Below are 24,171 nucleotides of genomic sequence, written 5' to 3'. Positions count from 1 at the left end.
ACCTGTGGGGTCACAGAAAGGCCAGGGGTGTCTGAATGTGGCAGAGCCCCCAGGTATCAGAGTTGGGAAATGGGATGCAGATATAGAGCTGAAGAGTGAGCTCTCAGCTCAGCATTGCCATAAACCATGATCCACAGCATAGTTGGGCCCCTGCTTGAAGAGCAGGGACCCAATAGGCAGATCTGGGGAGACCCACCCCTTCCTCCTCCAATAGGAGCGGTGTGGGAATGCTGCAGGAATCGGCTGGGTTTGGAGACTCCAAATGGGGCCGTGGCCCAGATATAGAAATGCACAGTCACAGGCTGGGTGAGCTCAGAGTGTGGCTGGAGACCAGGGAGACAGGAGGGATTGACTGCTTTTCTCTGAGGGCACACTGAGGAGTGGGGCTCTGAGCTCTTGGCTTCTCTGGGTCAGAGATTGGGAGGCCACCATCTTCATACCCATCCTTCAAAGCTCCATGGAAAGAGTTCAGGGAACAAAAGTTCCCAAGACCAAAACTGCGCAGGTTACTTAGCCTGGCTCTGGCAAGGGTGGTGCAATTCTGCCTTGGGCAAAGATGTTTGAAAAGCACTGCAACAGGCTCCTCCCTGAGAGAAGAAATGCACGCAAGAAGAAATGCAGCAAGAACGTCCAGTCAAGACCAAGTTCACTTATCAATGAGAACTGTGAAACTGCAGAGCTATGGGAATACAGCACATAGAATTCATAGCTTTCCCCCATGATTCTTTAGTCTTTGAAAGTTAATTTTAAAAATTTTTACTTTTTTCTTTTTCTATTTTTTGATTGTTCTTCATTCCTATTTTAACCAACACCTTTTGAATTCCTTTTTAAAAATCTTTTTTTTTCATTTTTACAGTCATATTCCATCCCTTTATTGTATTTAACCTTATTTTTTATATATATAAATTTTTCTTTCTTTGAAATTTTGGGATACAGTTTCTTCTAACAGACCAAAGTACATCCAAAATCTAGTATGTGGCTCTGTTCTATTCCCCAGCCTAATCATATTCTTTTTTCTTTCTTTTTTTCCTTTCTTTTCACCCTGGTTTCTGGTCTCTTTTGATTTGTTTAGTATGTATTTTTCTGTGGTCATTGTAAACCTTTTAGAATTTTGTTCTCTCATTCATCTATTCTTCTCTGGACAAAATGACAAAATGGAAAAACTCACCTCCAAAAAAAGAAAAAGAGGCAGTACCAATGGCCAGGGACCTAATCAATATGGACATTAGTAAGATGTTAGAACCAGAGTTCAGAATGATGATAAAGCTACTAGCTGGGCATGAAAAAAACATAGAGGATATTAGAGAATCCCTTTCTGGAGAAATAAAAGAACTAAGGTCTAACCAAGTTGAAATAAAAAAGGCAATTAATGAGGTGCAATAAAAAATGAAGTCTCTTACTGCTAGGATAAATGAGACAGAAGAGAAAATTAGTGATATAGAAGACAAAATGATGGAGAATAAAGAAGCTGAGGAAAAGAGAGATAAGCAACTACTGGACCACAAAGGGAGAATGTGAGAGATAAGTGATACCATGAGACAAAACAATATTAGAATAATTGGGATTCCAGAAAAAGAAGAAAGAGAGAGAGGAAGAAGGTATATTGGGACAAATTATAGCAGGGAATTTCCCTAATTTGGGGAAGGAAACAGGCATTAAAATCCAGGAGGCAAAGAGAACACCCCTCAAAAATCAATAAAAATAGGTCAATACCCTGTCATCCAATAGTAAAATTTACAAGTCTCAGAAACAAAGGGAAAATCCTGAAAGCAGATCGGGACAAGAAGTCTGTAATCTACAATGGTATAAATATTAGATTGGCAGCAGACCTATCAACAGAGACCTGGCAGGCCAGAAAGGACTGGTATGATATATTCAGAGCACTAAATGAGCAAACAATGCAGCCAAGAATATTATATCCAGCTAGGCTGTCATTGAAAATAGAAGGAGAGAGAAAAAGCTTCCAGGACAAACAAAAACGAAAAGAACCTGCAAACACCAAATCAGCCCTACAGGAAATACTGAAAGGGGTCCTCTAAGCAAATAGAGAGCCTACAAGTAATGTAGACCAGAAAGGAACAGAGACAACATACAGTAACAGTCACCTTACAGGCAATACAATGACACTAAATTCTTATCTTTCAAGAGTTACCTTGAATGTAAATGGGCTAAATGCCCCAATCAAAAGACCCAGGATATCAGAATGGATAAAAAACCAAAACCCATCAATATGCTGTCTACAAGAAACTCATTTTAGACCCAAAGACACCTCCAGATCTACAGTGAAGGGGTGGAAAACCATTTACCATGCTAATGGACATCAAAAGAAAGCTGGGGTGGCAATCCTTATATCAGGCAAATTAGATTTTCAACCAAAGACCATAATAAGAGATGGGGAAGGACACTATATCATACTCAAAGGGTCTGTCCAACAAGAAGATCTAACAATTTTAAATATCTATGCCCCTAACATGGGAGCAGTCAACTATATAAACCAATTAATAACAAAATCAAAGAAACACATAGACAATAATACAATAATAGTAGGGGACTTTAATACCCCTCTCAGTGAAATGGACAAGTCATCTAAGCAAAAGATAACAAGGCAATAAAGGCTTTAAATGACACACTGGACAAGATGGACATCACGGATGTATTCTGAACATTCCATTCCAAATCAACAGAACACACATTCTTCTCTAGAATACATCACATCCTGGGTCACAAATCAGGTCTCAACCGGTACCAAAAGACTGGGATCATTCCCTGCATATTTTCAGACCACAATGACCTAAAGGTAGAACTCAATCACAAGAGGAAAGTTGGAAACAACTCAAATACATGGATGCTAATGAGCATCCTACTAAAGGAGTGGGTCAACCAGGAAATAAAGGAGAATTAAAAAAATTCATGGAAACAAATGAAAATGAAAACACAACGGTTCAAAACCTTTGGGATCCAACAAAGGTGGTTCTAGGAGGCAAGAATAGAGCAATACAAGTCTTAAGAAACAAGAAAGTTCTCAAGTACACAACCTAATCCTACACCTAACAGAGCTGGAGAAAGAACAGCAAAGAAAGCCTAAACCCAGCAGGAAAACAGCAATAATAAAGATTAGAGCAGAAATCAATGAAATAGAAACAAACAAACAAACAAAAAAAAAAAACAGTAGAACAAATCAATGAAACTAGGAGATGGTTCTTTGACAGAATTACTAAGATTGGTAAACCCCTGGCCAGACTTATCAAAAAGAAAAGAGAAAGGACCCAAATATATAAAATCATGATGAAAGAGGAGAGCTCACAACCAACAGCAAAGAAATACAATTATAAGAACATATTATGAGCAACAATACACCAGCAAATTAGAATATCTGGAAGAAATGGATGCACTCCTAGAGACATTAAAAACTACCAAAACTGAACCAGGAAAAAATAAAAAGCCTGAACAGACGCATAACCGGTAAGGAGATTGAAGCAGTCATCCAAAATCTCCCAACAAACAAGAGCCCAGGGCCAGACAGCTTCCTAGGGGAATTCTACAAAACACTTAGGGAAGAATTAATATCTATTCTCCTGAAACCATTCCAAAAACCAGAAATGGAAGGAAAACTCCCAAACTCATTTTAGGAGGCCAGTATTCCCTTGATTCCCAAACCAGACAAAGACCCCACAAAAAGGAGAATTACAGACCAATATCCCTGATGAATATGGATGCAAAAATTCTCCCCAAAATACTGGCCAATAGGATCCAGCAGTACATTAAAGGGATTATTCACCACAACCAAGTAGGATTTATTCCTAGGCTACAAGGTTGTTTTGACATCCACAAATCAATCAATGTGATACAATACATTAATAAAAGAAAGCACAGGAACCATATGACACTCTAGATGCAGAAAAAGCATTTGACGATGTACAGCATCCTTTCTTGATCAAAACTCTTCACAGTGTAGGCATAGAGGATACACATATCACTCAATATCATCAAAGCCATCTATGAAAAACCCACAGCGAATATCATTCTCAATGGGGGAAAAACTGAGAGCTTTTCCACTAAGGTCAGGAACATGGCAAGGATGTCCACTATTATCATGTCTGTTCAACATAGTTCTAGACGTGTAAGCCTCAGCAATCAGACAACAAAAAGAAATAAAAGCAACTGAATCAGCAAAGAAGTCAAATTCTCACTCTTTCCAGATGATACGATACTTTATGTGGAAAACCCAAAAGACTCCACCCCAACACTGCTAGAAATCTACAGGAATTCTGTAAAGTGTCAGGATGTAAAGTCAATGCCCAGAAAGTAGTTGCATTTCTATACACCAACACTAAGATGGAAGAAAGAGTAAGTAAGGACTCAGTCGCATTTACAACTGTGCCCAAAACTATAAGACACCTAGGAATAAATCTAACCAAAGATGCAAAGAATCTGTACTCAGAAAACTATAGAATACTCATGGAAGAAATTAAGGAAGACACAAAGAAATGGAAAAATGTTCCATGTCCATGGATTGTAAGAACAAATAATGTGAAAATGTCTATGCTACCTAGAGTAATCTACATGTTTAAAGCAATCCCTACCAAAATACCATCAACTTCTTTCACAGAGCTGGAACAAATAATCCTAAAATCTGTATGGAACCAAGAAAGACCCCGAATAGCTAGAGGAATCTTGAAGAAGAAAGCAAAAGCTGGTGGGATTACAATTCCAGACTTCAAGCTCTGTTACAAAGCTGTCATCATCAAGACAGTATGGTACTGGCACAAAAACAGACACATAGATCAGTGGAACAGAATAGAGAGCCCAGAAATAGACCCTCAACTGTGTGGTCAACTAATCTTTAACAAAACAGGAAAGAATGTCCAATGGAAAAAAGACAGTCTCTTCAACAAATGGTGTTGGGATAATTGGACAACCACATGATGAAGAATGAAACTGGACCATTTCCTTATACCACACACAAAAATAGACTCAAATGGATGAAAGACCTCAATGTGAGACAGGAACCCATCAAAATCCTAGAGGAGAACACAGGCAGCAACCTCTTCTATGTCAACCACAGCAACTTCTTCCTAGAAACATCGCCAAAGGCAGGGGAAGCAAGGGCAAAAATGAACTGTTGGGACCTCATCAAGATCATAAGGTTTTGCAAAGCAAAGGAAACAGTCAACAAAACCAAAAGACAACTGACAGAATGGGAGAAGGTATTTGCAAATGACATATCAGATAAAGGGTTAGTATCCAAAATCTATAAAGAACTTATCAAACTCAACACCCAAAGAACAAATAATTCAATCAAGAAATGGGCAGAGGACATGAACAGACATTTCTGCAAAGAAGACCTCCAGATGGCCAACAGACACATGAAAAAGTGTTCCACATCCCTCGCCATAAGGAAAATACAAATCAAAACCGCAACGAGATACCACCTCACACCCGTCAGAATGGCTAAAATTAACAACTCAGGAAATGACAGACGTTGATGAGGATGTGGAGAAAGGGGAACCCTCCTACACTATTGGTAGGAGTGCAATCTGGTACAGCCACTCTGGAAAACAGTATGGGGGTTCCTCAAAAAGTTGAAAATAGAATTACCCTACGATCCAGCAAATCACTACCAACTATTTACCCCAAAGCTACAAATGTAGTGATCTGAAGGGGCAGGTGCACCCGAATGTTTATAGCAGCAATGTCCGCAATAGCCAAACTATGGAAAGAGCCCAGATGTCCATCAACAGATGAATAGATAAAGAAGAGGTGGTATGTATATGTATGTACGTACACACACACACACACAGGAATATTATGCAGCCACAAATACCCCTGAAATCTTGCCATTTGCAATGATGTGGGTGGAACTAGAGGGTATTATGCTAAGCACAAGAAGTCAATCAGAGAAAGACAATTATCATATGATCCCGCTGATACAAGGAATAAGAGAAATAAGACAGAGGAGCATAGGGGAAGGAAGGGAAAAATGAAATAAGATGAAACAAGAGAGGGTGACAATCCATAAGAGACTCTTAATCTTAGGAAACAAACTAAAGGTTGCTGGAGTGGAGGGGGTGGGGAGGGATAGGGTGGCTGAGTGATGGACATTGGGAGGGTATGTGCTATGGTGAGTGCCATAAATTGTGTAAGACCGATGATTCACAGGCTTGTACCCCTGAAACAAATAATAATTATATGTTAATAAAAATTGCTACTAACCCATAGGTACCCTGAGTAGTTTCATAGGAGGATATTTTGTACATTTAAGGAATTGATCATTCCCAGAGCATTAAGACAGAGAAGATATTGCAAATTTTATAACCTGGGCACCACAACCTGTCAAAGAGAGTACAAAAAAGAGGACTACAGACCTAATTCACTTTGACTGGATATACCAAAATCCCAAGTGACATATTAGTAAATCAAGACTAGCCTGGTGTTAAAAGAGCACACCGTGACCAAGCATAATATGTTTCAATGGCTAACTATCAGGAAATCTGTAATTAATCACCTCCAAAATCCAAAGCAGTCAAAAAAGAAAAATCATTTGATTCTCTTGCTAGACACTGAAAGGGCTTTTGAAAAAAATTCAGAATCAATTTCTTAGAGGAAAAAACGTCAATAAAATAGGAACAGAATGATATTTGTTTCCTACAGTGAGGAATATCTCCATAAAAAGAAGAAATAGCACCATTCTTTATGGAATCATGAAACATTAAGTCAGAAAAAAAGTAAAAAAGAAAGAAGGCAGTATCAGACTCAACACGATTCAGGGTGTGATTGTCGATTGAAGGCAAGAAATGAGAAGTATTAAAAGGATGTAGAAAAATGATATTTTCCTGGATATGCTCCAGATAATGAACCCCAAAGTAGTAAGTTTCAGTAAGTGAGTGCAGAGAGAGGTCCCAGCACCAAAACCTAGAAAACTAATAGCTTACTTCCTGGCAGCAATCAAACAGAAATCACTCTGGACCTAAATGAAAAAACTCTAAAATCTCACTAAGGACATTAAAAAAAAGACTTCAATAATTGGAGATTCATGTTCTGGGAATGGAAGATTTACTGCAGTTAAGAAAAGAGATAGTCCAAATTAAGCCATACATTTAATCTAATTGCAATGAAAGTCAGTTGGTGGGGGCTCGACAACACAATTTTAAAAGTTACCCAGAAGAAAAAAATGTGCCAGGACAGGAGGAAATTTTGAAAAGCAAGGGTGAGGATGGGCATGGTTTCCTACCAGATATTACAAAATATGACAGCAGCAAATGTTGCAAAGCAGGGGTGGGGGAGGCTAGGGCCAGAGGAGGGCTGAAGGAATCCCCCAACTCTGAGTCAGGCACCACACTAATGGCATGGATTGCTTTTAGCAAGCTCTGTCAATTCATTATGTGCAGCCAACATTTATTAAATACCACCCAAGTGCCAGGCATTATGGACAGAGCAGGGAATACAAGCAGACCAGCCCTGATCCCCGTGGAGCTTGTGGTCTGGGGAAGGTGGTTCAACAGTGAACTCCAGGTGCGATGAGCATTATTACCCGAGGGGGGCTGTTGGTGCATGGGGACAGGAGTGGGGGAAGAATTGCCAGAAGAGAGCAGGATCCACTCTCCACCTCACAAGATAAATACTGAGCTACTTTACTTATACTTTGTCTGTTGAACTGGGGAATCTAAACCCGTGGTTTGTGAACTGACCTCTTCAGTGAGATGGCCAGTGGTCAGCACCAGCCTTGAAGACTGTCCTTTGCCTCAGCCCTGACCTTTGATAGAATCTGTGGACCTGTGAAGTTTTCAAACTAGACTATGTTTCTGCATCCCCTTGGGGGCTTGTTAAAACAGCACTGGTGCCCACTCCTCAATGTCTGATCCCGGAGGTCTGGGCTGGGGCTGGAGGATCCGCTTCTAGTTATCAGCCTCCGGGTGAGCCCTGGACTCAGTTCTGACTTGCAGTCACTTGAAAACCAATTCAGGGCTAACTTTGAACTGAAATGTTCAGCCCTATTCTAGAACGAAATGGAACTGGACTGGAAGTCAAGGGTGTGGAATGAGTCATTCACTTAAAAATATAGGTCTACAGACAAAGACACTACCCCCGGGTGGGGGTGCTCACAGTGAGAGGCCCCTCTGCTGGCCGTTAGGTTTCCATGAGCCACTGTCCTCCTGGGGGCTGAGATTACTCCTCCTCGGACTTCCGTCCCTCGATCTGCCAGACTATAGAGGGGGTCTCAGACCTGTTCCATCTGCCAGGGCCCCCACTTCCCCATCTTGCCCTGACTCCACAAATGGGGATTGTGAGGACACTTTCCCTCATGTCCTCGATTCAGGGTCACATCAGTCTTCGTAAGATGCCTACGCCTCTGGGGTGTACCTTATCCCCCAGACCTTCGGTTGTCACCTTCTGGAACTCGTGTTTAGCCATGAGCAAAATGTCCTATATCCTCAAATTCTTGTATGAACTTTTTTCACCTTCTTACCCAAATGGAAGCCTGGAGACACTGCTTCTCCTGCAGCCTCTTCAGGGGGTGGGGCTCTTTCCCTCACCTCCCCCTGGAGTGGGCTGCGAGGCGGGGCAGGTGCCCTCCTCCTCCCACCTGCTCTAGGACATTCCCTGTACTTTCCCCCTCCTCCTGCACTCCCTTTCCCTCTTCCTAATGAGCATTCTCATCAGCCTATAGAAAACTTAATTTCCATCTTAAAAAACTCCCAAACTTCTCTTTCCCCCAAATTCTCTCCCCAGTGCTGCTCCGTTTTTCTCCTTGGAAGCACCCTGAAGAGTTGCTCATATTTGGGGGCTTGGATTTCTCTCCCCCATTGCCTCCTGGGTCAGTTCCAGGCAGAGATTCCCCACTGCCCCATGGAAATGGCTCTTCTCCAGCGATTCCCACCTCCCACCCTATGCCAAACCTAACTCAATGCCCAGTTCTCTGACCCCATCCTCCCTGAGCTGTCTGCGGCACTGGGCACAGCTGACCTCCTTGGTCCAACTTGTCCCTTTGACTTCATAGTTGGAAGCCCAACTGGCTTCACAGCACCTGGCATTTACTATGTCTGTATGAGCTTCTGAGCTTTCTTCCCCAAATCTGCTCATCTATCCCCCTCTTATCTCAAAAAAAAAAAAAAAAAAAAAAAAAAAAAAAGGTCATTCTGTTCTCTGGGAGTTCAGGCCAAGAGCCTTCTGAACGATTGGTGACTTTCCCACCAAGTTGAAAGAAATGTCAACTTTTCAGTAAGGACTTCTCTTGCCATCCCCTCTACCATTTCTATCTTGTATCTGACTTTCCTTGTCCCTTTGTTTTTAAATTTTCCTCCGTTTTACTTCTCACCCTTAGACCTGCTCTGTGAGGATGGAGGTTTCGGTCTGCTCGCTGCTGGGTTTCCAGAGCATGGCCTGGGAGTGGCCTGCAGGAGAAACTCAGTATGTGTCTGGTCGAAGCAGGTTACATGGACCCCTGATGGAAGAGGTGGGCAGGAAAAGGAGGGGAGAGAATTCTCAGCCGAGGGAATTGTCAGCACAAATTCATTGGCTGGAGTATTTGGGGATAGGTGGGGGCCAAGACACGAGGCTGGCAGGAATGAGCCTGCATGTATGTGACTGTGAACATGGGACTGTGGGCTGGAGAGGCCATGAGGCTGGTGCCCCCCCTGCTGTGGACCAGTGGCTCAGGCTTCCCATCCTGTCTGTCCTGAGAAACTGGCATGGAGGAGACCACGGGGGCCCAGCCAGGCCAGCAGTAATCAAAGGGATGTTGCACCCAGTCCTGGCCCTCCTGGGTCTTCCTGGCTTTAGGCCCTGCACAAAGGGAGCCTGTGACATGGAAGGCAACCCATGAGGCACCAAGGAGCTCCACTGAGAAGCTTGTCATGCCCTGACCTGACCACCTGCTAACTGGGAGACTGGCCTGACAAGGTTTAAAAAACAAAAACCAAAAAACACAAAAACAACCAAAGCATTATCCCTTCAGTGCGGTGGGATTGCACTTACTGCCCTGAGAACCCAGGTGTCCTCATACGTGAGGAGACATCCACACATCCTGCTGCGGTGTGGATCAGGCCCCAGGCTCTGAGGGAACACCTGTTTCCTCGGGCAGAAGCTGTGACTCCTAATTCCTAGCAGAGCCGGAGCTCAGGATGCAGTCTTCCGTAGGGACAGATGAGCCAAGAAAATCAGGGGGGTCAGGGAGGGGTCAAAGAGCCCGGGAGCCCTGGTTCCCACCGGGATGGGGCCCAGTCAGGAAAAGCCTGGCATTCTCACCGTGAGAGACTGAGGGGCTGGGGTGCGGGCACAGCTTCCTGCTGGCAACAAAGACGCACCTGTTTTCCTCTGGCCTGCATCTCCCCTCTCCTTTTGTATTAATTCACACACTAAAAATCATTTGAAATTAATATATTCTGAGTAAACACATTCATTTTCTTTTAAATTTGCAAAACCCTCCAGTGAAAACATTTGAATATGTAACACAAAGGCCCATTTTCTTTGGGAAACATGGATCATTTCCAAGGTGAAAGGCAGCATAAATATGTCCTAAGTAAGAGGCACATTCACAAAAGGACCAAGCTAGAGTCATCAACAGATTTGGGAGAGGATTATTGTGTTTTGGGAATGAATCGTTACTTGTCTGAACTGTGGGGAGTTGGAGGGGTTTGTATTTTAATGGATTAATCATTTATGTCTCAAGTTCTTGCTCTTTCCTAGGAGCACAATATGGGAGGTTTGCATGAAGTTATAAATCATGTCAGCGTTTGGGCTTCATCTCTGGGAGGCCTGGTCTGTTAGGAAATTATACTAATAATTTGAGTGAAGTAGTTGCCTGGAAGGGCTCCCTTTAGCCAACTGGGTCAATGCAGAGTTGGGGATGGAAAACCCCCAGAAGATGGGGGTCTGGCCTATATACGGGATCCGGCCCCTGCCGCCAAGGAGTGGGGCAGCTCCAGAAAGAAGTCAGTATTTTATTCGTGGCTTGGCTAGTTTCACTGGGTCTTGATTTTCCCATCTATATAATGGGTTGCATGCTCTCTGAGGGGCCACTGCTCAGAGCATCTATGTCCACCAACTACAGTTTCATGTGGCTTGAGACAACCAAAATCTTTCCCATATCTGTCCCACCCTGAACTGTGGACTCTGTCTGCATCAGGAATTTCCAAGCACTGGAGAAATATCAGATCTCATCAGGTCTTTAAGGCAGGAGGTACTACTGTTCTTCCCATTTTAAAGGTGAGCTTACTTGCCTTCCTTGTATGTCAAGGAAACACCAGTACAAGCCTTTGAACCCAGGTGCCTCTGGCTCAGGGTTCATGTCTTGACTCTGTGCAACAGGCGTTGCTAGCTGGGGTCTGCATGGGGCTTAGGGTGGAGAAGTCCTAGAAAGGCTTGGAGCCTTCCGAGAAGCAGGTAACTGGGCAGGGCCCTCTTTCTGCCCTTTCTCATCCCCCCACCCCCAGCTCCTTTCCTCTGGTTGAGGAGAAGCTCTGCAAAGGAATAGACATGGAACATTACTCCCTGACTGGGTGCCCCAGGCACCGCCTCAGCTCAGTAAGCAACAGGCCATCTGCCCGGCCAAGGGGGGACCAAACCAGACCTCCAACAGCTGTGCTGGGCAACCACACTGGGTTCTACCCTGGCAGCTCAGGGACAGCTTTCATGGTTTTCAATCATGTTTGGCATGAATGGCAAAAGGGAACAAATCCCTCAGATGAATCTGCTGCTGCTTTCTCTCCCCTTCCTCAGGGCACCCCTAGGCTAGGCAGCCTTCCTTCTGTCCTGAGCATCAGAAGTGTCTTCTCAGCCTCCTCAGGCTCTGCCTGACAGCCTCTGGCACCAAGCAGCAGCCTAGCAAAGCTCCCCGAGCCTAACGCCACTGTGGGACTTCTACAACATCCTGGCCCTCCTGGGACCTGTCCTCCAGAGCCCATAGACCACAGCAGCACAACTGCTGCTGAATGACCACACCCGCATCCAACATCCGGATTCTCTAACAGCAATAACACGATGCCTGGGTAAGGATGGGTACAGCAGGATAGGGCAGGTGTGGGGAGTCTGGGCTTTGGAATCAAGAGCGGCTTTGCAGTTCCTAACTGCAGGGTTGGGTGCTGGGATCCCTGGTGACCTCATCTGTCAAACAGGGATGGCACGCAGTATGTACTCACCCGATGCTATCAATCATCTATCTCTTTCTTACCCTATTTTCAGCATCTTCCCATACAGATAAGACATTTTTCCCCTTCTGTCCAACACAGCAAGCTTTCAATACTCAGAAAGCCTTGCTTCTAATTCCCAGGTCAACCGACAGTGCCATTGTGTCCTTGGGAGGCAACTCCCAGCCTACATTAGCGTGGTGCTCCCATGAGGGCGTTGGTTAGGGGACCCACACGTTTCTCCCAAGTGTCTGGGAATCAGCCCAGCCCAGGAACCACATGGGCTACTGAAGCTAGGGCCACCCCAGCTGCCCCACCTGCCTGTCACGGGAGCCAAGCACCAGGGGCCAATTTAACGACATAGGAAACTGATCACAAAGCACAAATGTCCCAACATGCTCCCTCTGACTGCTGATGGTGCTTCTGCTCCAAGAGAAGCCTTCCATCTGGCTGCAGTTAGGAAATCAAGTGGCCTCTTTTGATTCTCAGCGGGAAGTTTTGCTGTGTGTAGACTCTTCTGGGCCAAAAGCAGTCTCTTCAGTGGAGACTAGGTCTGAAGGCCCTCGGTTGGGGGTGGCAGGTGGCTAGGGAGGCTGTGAATGGGGCTTTCCAATGCCAGCTGCGAAGCCCACTTCCCTCCTGGTGCGGAGGGCTCTCTTCTCTCCCTGCAACTCAGACATCCCTCATGGTGCTCCTGGGTCTGGGCCTTGCTCTGTATTCAGCTCTGGGAGTGACACATAGGCTTATCCCCATCAGGACCTCAGTCTCAGAATTCTGGGGGACCACGGGGCACCATGGACTTGGCACTTAGTCTATGAAGGCATCTGAGACTCCAGAGTCTCTCCCAGAGGCCCGAGGGGAGTATAGGCTCTCACCTGTGAGGTACTCAGGTTCCTCAGCAGGTGGCTCCCTTCCCCTCCTCAGAGAGTTGTTTGGAGGAAATAAATGGGACAAAGCTCAAGCCATCTCCCTGTGCCCCCTATTCTTGGGAAGTGGCAGCAGGAGGCCAAGGGCAGAATGAACAATCTGTGAATATGGTTTATTTCCCGTCTCCGGTCTCGTCTGAGGACCCGATGGACCCGGGGCAAACCGCAGGGAGCTGCCTCCCAACCAACCGTCACCCACATTGTACCATGCGGAGCACCACTTGCCAGTTTCAGACGGAAAAGCCAGCTTCCTGCTACAGAGCTCCAGCTCTGCCCTGAGCAGCCCATGCTGAGCTGCCTGCACTTAGGACTGACCTTGGAATCTGGTCTGGGTGAACTCCCCCAGGGGCTGTTGTAACTAGGAACCCCTGGGTTGTTTCTGGAGAAATCCGGTGACTTCATTTGTCATAGGCCTGGGTTCAGATCAGCAAGCCCAGCAACAAAGCCCCAAACAATTCAAGAGAAATACTAGGATATGGGTTGGGCAGGTATTCCTATAAAAATCCCTCGAACATCCTGTAGGGTAAATGTAGACGCTGGCTGAGCACACCACCCCGTTGTCCTTAAATTACTTGTTACTCTGGTTCCAGAGGAAAGTGAAATTGAGCCTCATTATGTAATTATTTTTAACACCTTTCTCCTTTTCTCTCAGAGCAGAAGCCCTGAGCACCAGCTGATGCAAAAGATCTGGGGCTGACTAGAAGTTTCCACACCGACACACGAACACCCTGCTCAGGACGAGGAGTGAAGCCCGGCTAGGTCTGGCGGGACACGGCTAACTTCTGTGGGGTGCGGGTCTGCCAAGGCACGGGGATGCCTTGTCTGTTCTGATGGCCAGAGGGGCCAGGCTGGACAGGCCAGCAGTGTGACACAGACATCAAAGCGCAGTGCTGGGTCTGGGAAGACACCCACCCGCGGTGTGACTGCAGACAAGTGACCTTACCTAGAGATTTAGCCATAATAGTTTAGACCATACTGACCGGGAAAGCCTATGGGATGTGTTAGCGCAGGGAGTGGCCAGGGAGAGTGCTCAGAAATCGCTATTTTAGTTTGTTGTTGGTGTCCTCAAGAGGGGTTAATAATTCCCTGTTTCTAGGAGTCCCGACAACATGGGGGTCCGTGAGAAGCAACGAAAACCTCCCACGTTTGCTCAGGTTCTGTCTTGGCTGGGCCCCAGCTGTGGATTGCTGAGCCCCTCTAGGAGGGAGATGGGAACCAGCCCCCAGGAGAGGAAATCGTGTCTCCCCATAGACAAGTGACCCGGGTTCACGCCCCTGGAAGGGCAGTGGTGTGTTTTAGACAGTGTCCACTACTCCCTGCATCCCAGAGCCCAGCTGCCGGCCATCACCATGGGAGGGCAGGGCATCTTCTACAGGGGTCTGCAGGAGCCTCAGCTGCCGAGCGCGATCAGCCCAAGGGACTCGCCCCTGGCACCACCATCACCTCCTCAGGGGAGGCTTCCGGGGGAAGTTGGCAGACAAACTTGTTGGCCGACTCTGCCCTTTCTCCACTGCTTGCCTTTACTTATGAGACAGGTGGGCTATCTTGGACTCGGACACATCTTTTAGAATACAGGAGTGGGGGGGGTTTGCCGTGAGCAGCGTTTGGGGAGCACTTAGAGGGGATGACATGCATGGAGCCATTTACTAACCATTCACCTGCAGGACGTGGGTCTGGAAGAGCTCCTCGTGGCCGGAGGCGTGGCACGTGTAGTTGCCCATGTGGACGGTGGTCACCTTGGTGATGTAGAGGGAGTTGTCCTCTCCGAAGTCCTGCACAGGGTGAGGAAGACAACCAGGTTGGCCTCCCTAGTGAGTAGGCTGGGAAGGAGAGCCCAAGCTCCTGCTTTTCCAGGAAAACACAAACCCTGTGGCCAAACCCACGCGTTTGGTCCCTGCTACCACGGTAGGGCCAGGCCGGCCAGGGTAGCAGGAACGCCCTCTCGCTTCCATGTTATTGGCCTGAACCTTGTTTATCCAATTAAGGCCTGATTCACACTCTCTGTGAGGCTGGGCTGAAACACCTTCCCACTCATTCCTCTTGTTTTCCATGAACTGGGCTCCCTCCTACTACTAATCCTCAGCCTGCTTGGCTGGTTTCCTGGGGGCTCTTGTCCACCTGCTGAGCAGCTCTGCGAGTTTTTCTTATAAAACTCAACACTCCCCCCCAATAATCCAATTAAAAAGTGGGCAGAAGCCATGAACAGACATTTCTCCAAAGAAGATACACAGATGGCCAACAGACACATGAAAAGATACTCCTCATCACTCATCAGGGAAATGCAAATCAAAGCCACAATGAGCTATCACCTCACACCTGTCAGAAAGGCTAAAATCAACAACTCAAGGAACAGCAGGTGTTGGTGAGGACGTGGAGAAAAAGGAACCCTCCTGCCCTGTTGGTGGGAATGCACATTGGTGCAGCCACTGTGGAAAGAGTGTGGAGGTTTCGCCGAAGTTAAAGTTCGAACTACCCTAGGATCCAGCCATTGCACTGCTAGAATCCAAAAATACTAAATACTAGAATCCAAAAAATACTCATTGAAAGGGACACATGCACCCCCATGTTTATAGCGGCATTACCTATAATAACCAAACAGGACACAACCCGTGTCCATCGATAGAGGAATTGATAAAGATGTGGTCTATATATATACGATGGGTTATTACTCAGTCATCAAAAAGAATGATATTGGGGCACCTGGGTGGCTCAGTGGGTTAAGCCACTGCCTTCGACTCAGGTCATGATCTCAGGGTCCTGGGATCGAGTCCCGCATCGGGCTCTCTGCTCGGCAGGGAACATGCTTCTCTCTCTCTCTCTCTCTCTCTCTCTCTCTCTCTGCCTGCCTCTCTGCCTACTTGTGATCTCTCTCTGTCAAATAAATAAATAAAATCTTTAAAAAAAAAAGAATATTTGCCATTTGCTTGCAACACTATAGACAGAGCTAGAGAGTATAATGCTAAGTGAAATAAGTCAGTCAGAGAAAGACAAATACTATATGATTTTACTCACATGTGGAATTTAAAAACAAAACAAGAAAGCAAAGAAAAAAAATTAGAAAGAGGCAAACCAAGAACCCAAACTGATGGCTGCCAGAGGGGAAGGTCCTGGTGGGGGGATGGGTGAAATAGGGGATGGGGATTAAGGAGAGCTCTTGTGATGACCACCGGGTGATGGCAGAAAGCACTGGATCACTAGATTGTACACCTGAAACTAATATAGCACTGTGCATTAAACAAGAATGAGAAAGTTTTTCTTAAAGGGACAGATAGCAAATATTTTTGGCTTTGTGGGCCATAGGGTTTCTGTGAACTATTTAACTCTGCCTTGTAGCATGAAGATAAACATCAACAATATATAAATTAATGAGTGTCTCTAAGTTCCAATGAAATTTTATTTATTTTTAAGATTTATTTATTAGAGAGAGCCAATGACTGAGTGGGGTGGGGAGGAGGGCAGAGGGGGAGGGAGAGAGAAGCCCAAGCTTGCTCCGTGCTGAGTACAGAGCTGGAGACAGGGGTGGATCTCATGACTCTGAAATCACGACCTGAGCCAAAACCGAGTCAACACACTTAACTGACTGAGCCACCCAGGCACCCCAGTGAAATTCTATTAAAAAAAAAATAGGTGGTGGGACAGGTTGGCCTGAAGAGATAGATGGCCTACCATGGGTCAGATCCACTTTGTCCCAAAATAGTTCTAGGTGCCTTGCAGAGACCTGAATAACCCAAGAAGGGTAACATTTCTGAGGAAAATGAGGGCAGACAAAGAGCAAGAGAAGGGACAGCAAAGAGAGCCAGGAGGGGCAGATGCCAGGGGTTCTGTAAGAAAACTCTCGACAACCTTGCCCCTATTATTATTATTTTTATTTTTAAAGATTTTATTTATTTGAAAGAGCAGAGTGAGCAAAAGAGAAAGCATGCACAAGTGGGGGGCAGGGGTGAGGGGCAGAGAGAGAGAGGGAGAAGCAGGCTCCCCGCTGAGCAGGGAGCCCGATTCGGGACTCGTTCCCAGGACCCTAGATCATGACCTGAGCCAAAGGAGATGCTGAACCGACTGAGCCACCCAGGTGCCCCACTTTTCTTCTTCTTATTAGCAGGACATGCAAAACTCCTCTCGACCTCCTAGAGCCAACACCAAACCATCCCTCTTGCCATTCCCTGTGCCCTTTTCCACAGAAGCACTGTGGTGGCAGGAGGGAGGGAAGGCCACCAGTCCCTGTGTCACAGGAGTTGTCTGAGGGCAGCCACAGAGCAGCTGACCCACTGACCTTCTGCCTTGCTCACACTCCAGAGGGCCTCACTGCCACCATCTTGAGTCCTTTAAGGATGCTTTTTGGCTAATTAGCTCGGTGAGGGGGTGCAGACCCAGAAGGAAGCCTGGCAGAGGGCACAGGGGGTAAGGGGGATCGTGGATGCATGCAGCCCGCTTTCATGATCAGAAAAAAGATGCACACCGCGCTCCCGATGGAGTAAAATACTGTTGTGAGAGCCCTGGGAGTTTTCTCTGAAGCATTGCTCTGCTTAAAAAAGCCCCATTCCTGGGGCGCCTGGGTGGCTCAGTGGATTAAGCCGCTGCCTTCGGCTCGGCTCAGGTCATGATCTCAGGGTCCTGGGATCGAGCCCCGCATCGGGCTCTCTGCTCCGCGGGGAGCCTGCTTCCTCCTCTCTCTCTGCCTGCCTCTCTGCCTACTTGTGATCTCTCTCTCTCTCTCTGTCAAATAAATGAATAAAATCTTTAAAAAAAAAAAAGCCCCATTCCTATCACTCTGCAGAAGCTTCGATAATAAAAATAAAACTCCAGATAGCTGATTTGTCCTGTGTCATAACAGAGTCATAAAGGGTTCATACCTGAGTTGCTTATGAAAAGTTAATGGTTAGTCAATTCTGGACTGACATATTTCTGGTCTAAGCTCTTTGTGTGTCAAAACCCTAAAGTCTGGAGGAAAATGTATTTTGCTTAGAGGCTCCATGGCAGGTGGCAGCTGGAAAATAGGGCAGGGAAGCTGGGTGCAGCTCTCACAGTGGGAAGCCCTCGATACCTCACCTGCTTGGTTCCAGGGCGAACTCCATCCTGAAGCGTGATCCCAGAGCTTCTGGCAGGGGCTGGCACTCGGGGCCCCCTGGCACTTTGCCTCGTCTGCCTCTCTGAGCCTTCAACCCCACAGCCCATCCTCGCAGGATGCACTGGAAGCTGGGCTCGGGTTCTGGCAGCCCCTGCTGTTGGTGCCCCTTGGTGACGCCATGTGGTCACATGGACCACACATCCCTCAAGCCTTGTATAATCCTCGGGAAAAAACCCAAGCCAGAAAACAAGACGAAGCCCAGTCCTCATACAGTGAGGAAGCAGAGCTCTCTTTCACAATGTATTCAGAGTCTACCTTCTCTTACCCCTTCCACTGTGACCAGTGGGTTAAGGCATCATCTCCTCATCTGGGGGACAGTGGGGACCTCCACCTCTGCCCCTCTGCTCTATCCTCTATACAGCAGCCAAACCCTATTCCCTCACCCCGAGTCAGCCCTACAGGGTCTGCAGGGATGACCTGCCATCCCCACCTCTCCCTTGGTCATTCCATTCTGGCACTGTGGTCCCTAGTTGTTGCCTACATGCCAGGCATCCTGCCCCCTCCTCCAGGCTGTCAGTCCGGCTGGCATCCCCCTCTTTCAAGTCTGCTCAAATGTTATCTGCCCGCCCTATCTGTAACCCCCACCCTACCTGTCACTTTCCGTTTTCTGGCACTTACTACCACTTAGCATACCATTTGTGTCTGTCTCTGCTTGATGAGGATGTGAGCTCTTGAGTGAGCCCTCAGCAGATACTCAGTAAATGGGTGGCACGAGATGCTGAGGTAGGCCTTCTGCAGGGATTGTGTTCTGGTTCTTTGGGTTTGACGATGGAGGTGCCCACCTCTTGCCTTCTCATCCACCTGAATGTTGCCAGTGATGGGGCATCAAAACGAGGTGGCTGGCAGGAAGGCAGAGAACTGATCCCAAGCACGGTGCGCCTGCTTCCCCAACCCGCGTCTCCTTCTCCACGTTGCATTCCTCTGGCCAGGGCATGCAAACATTGGCCAAAGAGAAGGCTCCACATAGAGCAGCAGGCAGAGAGGGAAAAGCCATGCAAGCCATCTCAAACTCGGCTGCTGACTTCTGGTGAGCCCCTAACAACATCATTTAACCTCTCCGTCTGTTTCTCCTCATCGCTGCTGGTAGACAAGGTGAAACTCCTGGGTGATTGCTCAGGGGCTGGTGGGGGGGGGGGTGCACGTCAGTTCTTCGAGTGCATGAGGGGATGCTGGATACATGACGGTTCTCCTCTGAGCACTGAACTCATTACCAGCCTGTGACTTAGGCTCTGGGGAGAAGCTGACTGTGGAATAAATAAAATAATGTCTCTGGGCTAAAACAATAGGCATCATATAATTATAGAACAAAGTGCATATGGTTTTCTGGAACATGAATACTGCCTACTGAAATCAAATTTCCCTCATTGGATGTGGGGAAATTCCTTTAAAAATTGATTTATAAGAAGCTACATAAAACTAAACCTGTAATCCTTCCTCTCCTGAATGTTCTTTGAGATGTGTCTGAATACTGCTATCAATGCTTGATTGCATCTCTGTAATTGTCTTTTTATGGATGGTTTTTTTTTTTTTTTTGGTTCTGATGCATAGAAATGTATTAGCAAAATCAAGGTTCCTTCCAGAAATAAATAGATGCCAGATTAGACCATTCTTTGTACTGATACACATCCATCTTTGGGAAAGAGACAATTTTACTAAAAGGCATAGTTTTTGTCTTTTAAAAAGCTATTTTGTAAGTATCTGCCCTTAATAAAGAAAGTAATTAAATGAGACTTAAGTATTAAACAATATTTAAGCAGAGGCGAGATGGGGAACGTTGTCATAGTGATGCATGGGACTCGGATCTAAGTAATATGAAAATGAGCCATCAGTGTGGAATATTTAGTGACTAAATGCTAAACACAAGGACTCCAGGGTGATTTCAGAGTTCAGGTTAATGGTACTGTCAATGCTACAAGTTAGGACTCCGTGTAGACACATTTATTCCGAGCCTTTCCGGCTCTGCCCTTCTCAGAAGCCGTGTTCTCAGGAGCCCTCTGTCCTGACTCTGGGGAGGATGGAGTCAAGGAGAGGGTCTTTCCTCCATGCTGGTTTGATTCTGGCCCCCAGAATCCACTATCTCTAACATCCCCCCTGCACAAACACTTTAACGGAATGGACTCTAGCACTGAACATGCAGCCCCTTGGTGATAGCTGGCCTCAGAGGTGTCTGCTCTCACATGGCCGCTATCCAGACCAAGCAGGGACCAGAGGCACCCCGGGGTGGGGGACACACACAAACACCCACGGAAGACACACAGTACACATGAGCGTGCATGTGCACACTCATGGCGCCCCCACTGCCCACCTCATGGCTCTACTGCGGACCACCCCGACCCACACGGGGTTCCCGTGCAGGTCACTTCCTTCCAGACTCTTAAAGGACATACTTACCACTCTGTACATACTTGGTCAGAGTTCTCTTGAGAAGTCCCTGCAGCTTGAAGTCATCCCTAAGTAGCTGCTGAGCCTCTGGGGCAGGGAGCTGCTATGGACGGTCACGTGCATTGTGAGCCCCCAAGGTTGGTCTGTTCTCTGGCTCAGTACCAGGCCCGGGCCAGGGAGCCACAGGTGTGAGGGAAGTCACTGTGGGGAGGGAGGGCTCCTGGCTTCCCTAGGACCACAGGGACTATCACTGGCTGACTTGGGTTTCTATGATCAGTCTTCCCCCGTGACTCTGAGTGCCCACGAGGAGGCACCTCATCCCTCTGCGGACCACGGTATTGTCCCCAATGCATGGCTCAGTCGGTGTTTGCTGATCAGATGGAGGCATGTTAGCTGAGGGTGCTGGCTCTCGGGGAGCCCTGAAGGGAAGGCTAGTGGAGAAGTAACGTCATCCAGAGAGAGGTCTGGCCTTTGTTTGCCTGGGGGCTTTGGCCACCAGGCTACCAGATATACGATTTATGATGGAGGCTCTGCACCATGCAATGCCATTTGTGTCTCCCCCAGCGGCTAGACATCATTCATGTGAGCAGGATATAACCAAGTTCTACCAGCAGCTCTGCACACCAGGCTTGGGCGAGCTTCGCCAGCAGGCAATATGTTGTACCCGTTCTTACACATCAGTGCTGGGAACAGGCTACGTGGGTCACTGCACCAGAAGAGAACAATGGAGGCTCTGTGTTTGGATCTCCCTGGATTCCACCCAATGGGGCTGCTTCCCTTGGTTGAGATATATATATATATATTTTTTTGTTTGTTTGTAAACCACAGAAATTTCTCATGGCTCTGGAGGCTACAAGTCCAAGACCAAGGTGTTGGCAGGTTCCGTGTCTGGTGAGAGCCTGCTTCCTGGTTCTTGGAAGGCTGTCCTGTCCGTCTTTTTGCTATAACCACACACAGTGGGCAAGGGCAGACTCTTCCCTTTTTATAAGGGCACTAATCCCATTCGGGAGGGTTCTACCTTCATGACCTAATCACCTCCCCACAGTCCCACCACCAGATACCCCTCCAACGGGGACTAGGTGTACACATACGAATTTTGCTGGGATACAAACATTCACTCTGTGGTACAGATGGAGGTTTCTACACAAACAAGAGCGTACAGAGATTAAAAGGAGTTCAAATTCTGGGTAAAACAGAGAAACATGTATCAGACTTACATCAGCCTAACTCTAAAAATAGATTAAATTTGGGACGCAACCTTTTTAAGCACAGTCTCTGATCTTTGAGAGACGGAAAACTTGAGGTGAGGTCCACACTCACTCCCTCCCTCCATCAGAGGGCATTTTCCAGACCACAGCACGGAGAACCACAGCAATGGAGAAGAGGTCAGAATCCAGTGCCTTTGAAGTACCTGGAATTTGAGAGCTAGGGTAGCAGAGAGGATGGGGCTTTGCAGGCCTTGAGGAGCCTCGGGAATGTCACAGAGGTGCCCCCGAGTCATGGCTGGACACTAAGGTCCAGAGGCTCAGGCTGAATTTGAGGCCTCACAGAGCCTACAGCCTGAAGTCTGTGAGCTCAGCGGAAGTCCCAGAGATGTGCATGCTGTTGAGAGCTGTTGGGGTTCTGACCGTCCAGAATGGAGAGCTCTTGGGGAATGTCCTAGGTATCCCCTTGGCTGATTTTAACCTACACTTAGCCCCTGTAATAAACCATCAATGCGCGTCTAAGCGTTCTCAGTGAGTTGAGTCCTTCTGGCAAATTATTCAACCGAAGGTACTTTTGTGCACTCGTGCTGGATGCCAGAGTGGGGGAGGTCTTGGGTTGACCGCTCTCTCTAACTTTGTGGTCAGCTCCACTGTTCCATTGGGGGATTCTGACCCAATTGTCTGGATGCTGCACATTTGGCCTGTGGGCGAAGTTGCATGTCCAAGTGCACACAGGGGGCTAGGCACTTGCACCAGAAATCTCATGTCAGAGTCATGGCTCTGAGCACTCAGCGTGTCCACCCTCAGAGGCTGGAGCATAGGTACCTCGTGACTCTAAGACTCCAGGGTATCATGTGGATGAGTGCAGCTCATGGGCCCCTCTGGGGAGTTGTAGGCCGATGATCCTTAGCTGATCAGCCTGGTGAGCCCAGCTGGGGCAGGGAGGGCCTCAGGTGACACAAGGCACTGCAGTGATCACTTGAAGTTCCAAACTGCCTCTAACCTGCTGCCTTTTCCTGGGGGAGCTGCCACCCTCCCAGGGGAATGCTCCATCATGAATCCTGTCTGAGAAGGCCTTATAAGCAACTCTAACCTGAACCACACTCATTGCCCTCACACCCACTGGCATTCTTGCTGTCCCTGAAACACTCCAGGGAGTATTTAATTAGGGATGCCTGGGTGGCTCGGTCGGTGAAGCGTCTGCCTTTGGCTTGGGTGATGATCCCAGGGTCCTGGGATCGAGTCCCGCATCAGGTTCCCTGCTCAGCCGGGAGCCGTCTTCTCCCTCTCCCTGCTGCTCCCTCTGCTTGTGCTCTCTCTCTCTCAAATAAAAAAATAAATCTTTAAAAAAAATTTCCTTCCATGGCTCATTTTAGGGGCCAAGAAGGCCTGCAATCAGGAATTTTTCTCCTGATACAGTGTTTTAAGCTCTTCACAGATTTTGTGGTTTTTCTTTTCTTTTCTTTTTTTTTTTTTTAAACCAACTGAAGGTTTGTGGCAGCTCTGTGTAGAATGAGTCAATTGGCACCACTTTCCCAACATCATTTGCTCATTTCATGTCTCTGTGTCACATTTAGTAATTCTTGCAATATTTCAAGCTTTTTCATTATTGTATTTGTTACGGTGATCTGTGACCAGAGATTGCTGCTCATCGAAATCTCAGAGGATGGCTTGCATTTTTCCATCAAGAAAGCATTTTTTAATTAAGTATGTACTTTTTTTTAGACATATGTTAGTGCATACTGAAGAGACTCCAGTATAGCATAAACATAGGTTTTATAAGTACTGGAGACCAAAAACTTCATTTGACTCCTCTGATGGCATTATTTCCTTAATTGAATGCTCATGTTGTTGCAGTGGTTGGAACAGAACCCGCAGCATCTCCAAGGTGTGCCTGGACCCTGTTGGATGCAGTATAAACTGTACGGCTTTTTTGGAGGGAGATTTGGTGATACCCATCGCACTGAAATCATGCTCACCCTTGGACATCGTCATTCCACTTCTAAGAGCTTATCTTACACACCTACTTACGCGAGTGTGCTAAGAGGTGCATATGAGGCTCATGGTTGCACTATTACCTGCAGTTAATAAAGCCTGTCTACAGGCTGAGCGAGAGCTCCCTGGAGTGGGGCTGGGCTGGAGAGCTGAGACAGAGCAGCTGCGTGGAGCTCTGCACCCAGGGTCTAGAAGCTAGATCAGAACCTCCCTGAGGGACCCTGTCCCTCTGACCTGGGGACACATGTGGTCCCTGAGCACAGTGAAGCTTTGAAGTCAGTACTACGAGGGAAGAGAGGTGACCCCGAAGAGACCCCTGGGAAAGCAAAGGCCCAGTAGAGGCACCTGGCGGGGCGGAGCCCTCAGCAAGTTCTGCAGGTTGCCAGATCCTGGGTCCGGGCCCATATCTGGTG

At 47.2% G+C, this 24,171-nt stretch overlaps 1 protein-coding gene across 3 annotated transcripts in view; it reads right to left on the bottom strand.

The window, feature by feature from the left end:
- Positions 1-24,171, bottom strand: part of FSTL4 (follistatin like 4) — a 672,404-nt gene that overhangs the window by 43,460 nt on the left and 604,773 nt on the right. For all 3 annotated transcript variants that reach the window (XM_046000921.1, XM_046000919.1, XM_046000920.1), the window contains one exon: positions 14,703-14,823. In XM_046000921.1, coding sequence (XP_045856877.1) covers positions 14,703-14,823 — 121 coding nt within the window. The remainder of the gene's footprint in view (positions 1-14,702; positions 14,824-24,171) is intronic.

The sequence above is a fragment of the Meles meles genome, chromosome 3, assembly GCF_922984935.1.
Source record: "Meles meles chromosome 3, mMelMel3.1 paternal haplotype, whole genome shotgun sequence".
In the NCBI taxonomy this organism is placed as follows: Eukaryota; Metazoa; Chordata; class Mammalia; order Carnivora; family Mustelidae; genus Meles; species Meles meles.
Note: the sequence above shows the minus strand (reverse complement) of the source record. Positions and strands in the feature narration are given on the sequence as shown.